The following is an 8,058-nucleotide window of genomic DNA, read 5'->3' as shown; positions in this document are numbered from 1 at the left end:
TAGAAAATACTGAAGTTCAAATTTCGATTACAAAAAATGAATCATCCCAAGATCAATACGTACACCTACACACATTTAAAATTCTACAGAAAAAGAATATCACCAATAAAACATTCGAATTATGAAAGCTGTACTACACAGTAGGTTAGAAGTTACGAGCTACGCGCTAATTTTTAATTAACAATTGGGACAAACAAAATTTTGTAGCCCGAGTCTTACATCAACTATTCGCAACGAGAACGGCGTGAAATTCGCAGTTGTGACTTCGAGAAGGATAAGCATACAAACCGAACCAGTTTTCGACACAGTCAATTACAACGAAACTGCACATCCCAAGCGTACCTACATTTTCCTATAAACGTATAATATACAAGCATTTCCCAAAAACAAACGACTCTTCCAGCTGGCTGAGTGCTCAAGCCTCTGAAACTCGCGTTACCTACGCTTGTGCCGTTTCAAAGTGCAGCGTCAGACGTCGGCCAGAGGTAAGTATGCTGGAATTGCAAGCGGTACGAAACCAAGATCGAGCTGCGAAGGCGACGCGTCGAGATTCTCCGCGGAAATAAACGCAGGTGCTGTTAAAACAAACTTTCACTTTCCGCAAGGCTGTTCGAAGCCCGCTGTAATACGACAATAATTAATAACCGCGTCGTAATATCAATATTAAGGTTCTACATCAGCTGTACGACGTCGCATGCCCCTCGAATTTCATTTTCACGATCGTCAAAATTATCTGCCAATCATCGTCGATCCGAGCGACGAGGAAACTCGGCTCTGTACGAAATCAACGTCGCGCGTCATACGCAGCGCGAGCTCGGGCATGCCTCGATATTTCGGCGCGAGCTCGGATGCTCGCCCGCTGCGTAAGGCGACGCAAAACGCGCAGGCAGGCAGGCAGACGGCAGCGTGAGCGACCAAAGGGGCAGTTGACGCGAGCTCGGATCGCTCGGTCCCCACCACAGCGCCAAATGGGCGTGTCGATGCCCCCACCAGGGTCGCCGACTTCCCCTGATTCCCCTGCGACTCCCCCACCATCGGTAGTCCAAGCCGCGACAGCGGAGCGGCTGTCGTCGGTGTCCCCAACCGTGTGCCTCGGGTGTCCCCCGAACGTGATCCACGCCTTCCAAACGCTGATTGGCCGAATCTGTCCCCGTGTGGTGACACCGCCCATCGGAGTCGTGCGAATGATGCGCCCAGGGATCATTTGACAACGAAACTTGACCATGGCATACGTAATTCGGTCATCGTAAATTGATGGAAATTCGCCATTAGAATTTGTCGGTTTAGGAAAAAAAAATTATTCTTGGAATTGAGATTATCACGGCCTACTCGTCGATGTAAATTAAATACGACTATGAATAACGAATCGATATAATTCAACGGTGTCACATTACCGCAAATAATGCGAGCTCGAATGCATGTATGCAGGTCGGAGCGAACTTATTCGTTCTTGTCTGGCGTGGTAGACAGCTGGGCAGCTGGACTGCGGGTAAACAGGGTTATATAATGCTAATAACGATCCGCCCCCTTGTATGAGAAATAAAAATATTTACTTTGCTCGGAATAAAGTCGGTGCCGCATGTTATACGCGATGCTAGCCGCCAATGTGAAGTTCGAATATACCGTACACGATTTTCTGTATAATCGATAGCGCGATTGTAAAGATATTTCCACAATCGTTGTACCTAACACCGATCTTTGAAAGAGAATTTACAATCTTCCAATACCTCATGTACAGTACTTGGTAGGAACTTTGTTACAAGAATCATTCGTTATTTATGATACTTATGCATACGCAGGTTCCATGATATCAATCTACTCTTCACTCTCATGATTCACAACCAGCAGCATTCAGATTGATAAGATGTCATCGTTAATATCGAACAATATCTGGTGTATTGGATCGAATTACCAATCGAAAATATTAGCCTGGTATTATTTGACTCGATCGATTGGCCAAATACGTTACATACAGTATTACAGATACGCTGGTCATTACTTATTAAAAACTAGAAAATTGTCTTTCTATTCGCGGCTGGGTTTCTTATTTTTAATTTTCAGATTCTTTCGCTCGATACGATCATCGTGCAATACATCCCTCGACACGTCTCTCTCTCTCTCTCTCTCTCTCTCTCTCTCAAAAATAACCCAGCGATGAGAGAAGCCCTGCTTTCATCCTCCTCGGATGCGCTGTCATGCTCGGCTATTCACCTATCCGACGTTTCGTCAGTGAAACGGTGGCACAAGGCTCCCTTTCATTCTCCGTTTCATCTCCCAATATCCCTTCGCACATAACGCGGATCGTGTCCATGCGGGATCCGATACGCGGCGCGTCGGTTCTCGCAGCGTCTAACGTACGTACATCTCAACAGTACAAGGTAGTGGATCGTAAAAGGTGAAGTGGACCGGCCTGAAGGCAGCGGCGCTCGGCGTCCGCTCCTTCCTTCGGCCGATCGTGAATGTTCGGGTGTCCTCGGCTCGGCTCGTCGTTTGTGGCAGTGGCCGCGCACCTCGGCTCCGAGTTTCAAGCTGCGTGGATAAGCTCGTATACGCGAACCAGCTGAACGGGACTGGCTCCTTCACCGGTGGGCGCCCCACGTTCGATGGATTATACACGCCGATTAACGATCTAATTAACCCCGTCGCAGTCATGACCGGTACGCGTCGACCGTCTCTCGATTCGAACACCTCCTTACCCTCCGAGTTTGAATCAACGTGTAACCGCGTCTCGCCCTCTCCTCACGTCTGCCGCAGTCTTATTCCGTTCGCGCGGAGTCGCGCAGCCTGAAACAACGTTAAACCGCTCGGCACGCGGATAAAACGAAAAATTCCCGACAAACGCCGGTTCGTCGCAAGTTCCCTCCCCGAGTGTGTTACGTACGATACGTATATATGTACACAACGTATACCAGTGATGTTTTAAAATTGTATAATATATATATATATGTATATAATGTGTGTTTGTGCGAAGTATTAACATTGATCCACGAATACGTCGAAACGTGACGTCTAACGTGAATCGATTACAGTCACCGTCGTTCCTGCGACAAAAGCTGAGCAGCGATAATCTCCCTCCCTCGCCCCTCGCCCACCTCTCTTGAATTACCTCAAGCCTGCGAGAATTCTGGAATCTTTCGTGGTCCTGGGACACACGGGGCACGTCGTCGCCGTCTACGATCACTGCGGCAAGTGATACGCGAGCGAGGATACCGCGAAGGGAAAATCGGACTCGTAGGCGGAGCCTAAGGTCGGGGACACGTGACAGGGAAACTGTCACGCCGCCCTTTCTCCCTACCACCTGCCGCTCGCTACCTGCCCCCTCCAACCCGCCCTCCCCCTCCTCCATTGGGCCGCGTCCCAATTCCGCGGACCGAAATTCACCCCGGATATGTATCGCGATATTGTTAAATAAACAAAACAAGTTTTTCCAACCACGAGCGGGGTGGTAATTTATTTACGACATGAATGACACTTGGAAGCGTTTTTCTTCGGTATTCGCGAGTTTTATACCCTGCGATTTGTAGATGCGGGTAGGTGTAACACGCGTGAAAAAATGTCGGCGATGATCGTGTTGTTACCGAGTAGTTGTATCTAATCGTGCGGTATGCAACAAGGCAGCGTTGGAGGCTACGAGAACCAGGGGGTTCCGATAAATCTGGAAAAGAAAAGCCGGAATGATTTTGTGCCGTTTAACAACGACGACGTTGGAGACGTTCTTCGCGATAATTCCTCGCGCGGGGGTAGCGACGTTAAAGTGAAAATGGAAGCCGAGGATGCGGAAAGTGTCGTCGAGGTTGCCGTGAAGGCGGAAGCCAGAGAGGGATGCGAGGCGACGGCGGAATTCTCGATCCAGAAGACGGTTCCCGATGCCGAATCGGCGCCTCCGACGTCCTTCGCCAAAGTTATAAATAGCGCCGACTTTCTCAAGCCTCAATATCACCAAACTCATCCCGGCTACCATCACCCACCGTTTCCGGTCGTCGGACCCAACAAGGTGCCGAATTTCAACTTCCAGAACTTTTACGCGGCTGCCGCCGCCGCCGCTGCGGTTTCACCGTATCGCGGTCAACACGTACAGCCTAACAAAAGTATGAACAATTTTCACGGCGGCGCTACGCAGATTAACGTGCATCAAAACCCGGCGCCTCAGCAGCAGCAGCATCATCAAAACTTTAGGGGCAGACCGTTGTCAAACGAGAGTTATCAACATCGTTTCAACACCAATTATCACCAAGTAAACAACAACCCCGTTTCTTATCCCGGATTCCAAACCGCTTCGCTGATGTCGCCGCCAACGACGAACTCGTTCACCTACAACAACAATCATAATAATAACTACAGGACGCAGTATCCGAGGCATCGGAAATGGAACAATCCGGCAGGACTCCGAGGACTTCATCCGCCCATGCCGGTGAGTTGTTCAACGCGTCCTCGTTTTTACTACGATTTTGGAAAACGTCACAGATTGCACGTATAGTCGATGCTTCCGATTCGGAAAACATGCGGGATTCGCAGGGTTTACCCGACAGGATCGGGTATCCTTTGTGGGTGTGATTCGTGATTTCTTCAAAATAGGCTAGGTACGTTAAGCGAGTACGGTTTTATTTGCAATCTGCACGCGTTTGTGAAACATCCGATCGGTAGAACCAAACTTGCCGGCGTTTCAGATTTCAGAAATCCGTCTACGTGGGTTCAAATTCATCGATGCCTGGTGTGGGTAGAGATAAACCAATTATACGCGTTCGTTGAATATCCAGAAGTCTCTTTATGTGGAACTATACATTGACATTTTAGGTTACGTGTTGTAAATTTGAATTTCTAATTATTTTTTTTCTTATATTAGTTTCCGTTTGCGGATTTTTATGAGAAAAATTTTATGACCTTACGTTTGTGAATATGTGCAAGCTTCGATGTTTCATTTATCGATCTAAAGACAAACTGTAGGTACTAGGTATGTATTAACGCAGCATTCAAGCTTATCAATGCAAACTTCACATTTCTAGAATTTTTTCAGATTTATCCCTCAACTCTAAAGTAGCCCGCTTTGCGATCGAAGGAAATAACGCGGTAAAAACTTTTTTTCAAGTTTTATCGCAATAGTATCAATGTTCAAAAAAATCTGTAACGGCGAGGACTTAGTCTCGGCATTATGGCTGCTATCTGAAAAAAATACGCGTCATACCATCCAATCTCCACGAATTGTACACCCTCTAAATCCAACATTTTTTTGTTTATTCAGAGGAAGTGCAATTCATCTAAATCGCCTGATATGACGGTGCGTGTTTTTTCCAGACAGCAGCACTAATGCCGACCAAGACCTCGCATTTACAAATTTTTTAGAACATCGTTACTCTTACAATAAAATGAGAAAAAAAGTTTTTCCCATTTTATTTCCACGAGAAACTTCGATCGTAAATCGGGGACTATCTTAGAGTTGAGGTAAAAATATGAAAAAATTGGGCGATTGTTTTTGAATTATTTGAAGTTGATTCGGGGGGAGGCGAGGCGGCAATAATTCGTCAACCACCCTAATGTGCACTCAGGGCTTCTGAATCGGATAAAAGTCTGACAGGTCCGTCGGGATCTAACCTTACGTTCGCCATTGTAAAAGCAACGAAAAAAAAGAGGTAAAGAAAGAGAGAGATAAAATAAAAACAGTTTGTTCTTTTTATCCTACGGCGTTCGCTATCGCTTTCGTTCTTTCCTCTCTCTCTCTCTCTCTCTCTCTCTCTTTCTCTCTCTCTCTCTCTCTCTCTCTCTCTCTCTCTCTCTCTCTCTCTCTCTCTCTCTCGCTGTCGGTCATCCGGTCACTCATCCTGCACTTCCACTGCGCTGCTGCAGCGGCAGACCTCGGCGCGTATATTAAATCTCGCTCCGCAAAAGAAGCAAGCCGACAATTAAACGGTCAATTATAAACCCATAGTTTATATTTTCACGAGCCTTGGTTGCGACGTTCATGGGTGAGATTCACGGGGTAGGCAGGAGAGGTAATGGTATAATGCTCGCCTGACGTGGGCTCGTCTTCTCTATCAACGCGTAGCGTCCTACATCATTTATGGAAGAGGTAGATTTTCGCTACATGTATACCGGGCTCTCGGTGTCAACTCGACCAATTATTTTCCCTGACCATTATCGATTCGCTTAGCGATTTTTCATACGATTTTACGATCTCAAAAAAAGAAGACCTGAATTTTTTTCAGATTTTTCCCTCCAACCGTTAATTTTCTGTGATTATTCAAATCCGTCTAAAAATTTTCGATTCAATTAATTCATTTCAAACAATTAAACAAAAAATCGTTCCATCGTGGAACGAGTGTCAAGATAAATGCCAATTCTTAGACGGGTTTGAATGATGACAGAAAATCAACGGCAGGAGGGAAAAATCTGAAAAAATTCAAGAGACCTGTTTTGAGACCGTAGAATCGCATGAAAAATCGTGAAGCGAATCAAGAATGTGGAGGGAAAATCATTGGTCGAGTTGGCGTGGATCGCGATAAAATCGGAGATTCGAAAAGTTTGCATTACCAGTTCGTACAGTTCGAATTGTGTCGAGGAATAATCCGATGGTGACGATAAGGCGGCACTGCTGTTTAAATAATTGTCGGTCGCGACTTACGAATTTCGAAAACGCACACGACGCAGTGTAGCTTCGTCGTCGACGGAAATGCGCAGTGGGTACACATCAACCGCCAAAAAATCCGAACTCTCTAGGGGTCGAAATTACAGTGATTACAAGCGCAGCCCCTCCGGGCGTCTCCGCACCTCGTCGCGAGGAGGAAAACTGTGTTCCGAGCATCGAGATACGCCTTATTGAGGGAGAGCAGGGGTTTGATTACACGTGAAACGTAAGTGGCGTTCGGTTTACTTAACGATCATAATCTATCGTGTAAAAAATTGACGTGCGGAGGAGTTCTCGAAGGGTGCCTGGTGGTAACACGTTCGCAGCGTACAACGTATACACAGATTCGCCGATGTCATAGGTATGCACATTAGGGTGTCCGTTATTTACCAATTTGGTTTTTGACTTTGCAGCGCCCCTAAAATTTTTAGCTCGTGACCTGAAAAAAATATCAGACCCATACAAGCCCTTGATATTGATATCGAACCCTGCCACAAAGAGGATACATTTCCCATTTAAATAACATGGGGTTTTGGCACGTTTTACAATTAATTTTTTGTTTCGATGCCGGTTCATATATGGCAATGCCAAACAAGTATTTTTGTAGAAAATTGAACGCTCTGCAAAAACTTTCTCTTGACTTTTTTCGATAAATTTACTTGCTCAAAAGTTATTTACGCTCAAAGTTAAACTAAAAATAATTTATTCGTTTTGTTTTTTATTTGTCATTATTTATGTAAAAATTAATTGTTTATTGCAAAAAATATCTCATTTCAACTGTATTATAGGTCAAATTAGTGTTAGATATTCCGATAACCAGAAAATTTAATTTACACTCTGAGTTGCTCTTAAAATTTTGCACTTTATTTGAAAAAATGTGACAGAATTTATAAATTTTTAACATATTAATGAACACAATTTATTTTATTAAACATTTCTTAGTGACATTTGGAAATTTCTTTTTATATTCACTTACAATTTGAATGACATACTGTTTTTGACTTTCGTGCTTGGTGAGAATGTTGAATCAACTTTGAGCTTAAATAACTTTTGAGCAAGTAAATTTATCGAAAAAAGTTAAAAGAAAGTTTTTACAGAGCGTTCAATTTTCTACAAAAATACTTGTTTGCCATTGCCATATATGAACTGGCATAGAAACAAAACAATTAATTGTAAAACGTGCCAAAACCCCATATTATTTAAATGCGAAATGTATCGGCTTTGCGGCAGGGTTCGATATCAATATCAAGGGCTTATATGGGTCTGATATTTTTTTCAGGTCGCGAACTAAAAATTTTAGGGGCGCTGCAAAGTCAAAAACCAAATTGGTAAATAACGGACACCCCAATACACATTCAATTGCGCCACATAGGTACGAGCTTCTCTTTTATCATTTTTTACGATGAAACACGTTTTTCCTGCATCCGTATACCGGAGAA

The 8,058-nt window shown here is 44.5% G+C and overlaps 1 protein-coding gene across 2 annotated transcripts in view; it reads left to right on the top strand.

The window, feature by feature from the left end:
* Positions 1 to 2,417: 2,417 nt before the first annotated feature.
* The window catches only part of LOC124179847, a 259,130-nt gene continuing 253,489 nt past the window's right edge, over positions 2,418 to 8,058 (top strand). For both annotated transcript variants that reach the window (XM_046564649.1, XM_046564650.1), the window contains exon 1: positions 2,418 to 4,411. In XM_046564649.1, coding sequence (XP_046420605.1) covers positions 3,605 to 4,411 — 807 coding nt within the window. In that variant the 5' untranslated portion in view covers positions 2,418 to 3,604. The remainder of the gene's footprint in view (positions 4,412 to 8,058) is intronic.

The sequence above is a fragment of the Neodiprion fabricii genome, chromosome 4 (genome assembly GCF_021155785.1).
Source record: "Neodiprion fabricii isolate iyNeoFabr1 chromosome 4, iyNeoFabr1.1, whole genome shotgun sequence".
NCBI classification, from domain to species: domain Eukaryota; kingdom Metazoa; phylum Arthropoda; class Insecta; order Hymenoptera; family Diprionidae; genus Neodiprion; species Neodiprion fabricii.
The sequence above is the reverse complement of the archived record's forward strand: the minus strand, read 5'-3'. Positions and strand labels throughout refer to the sequence as shown.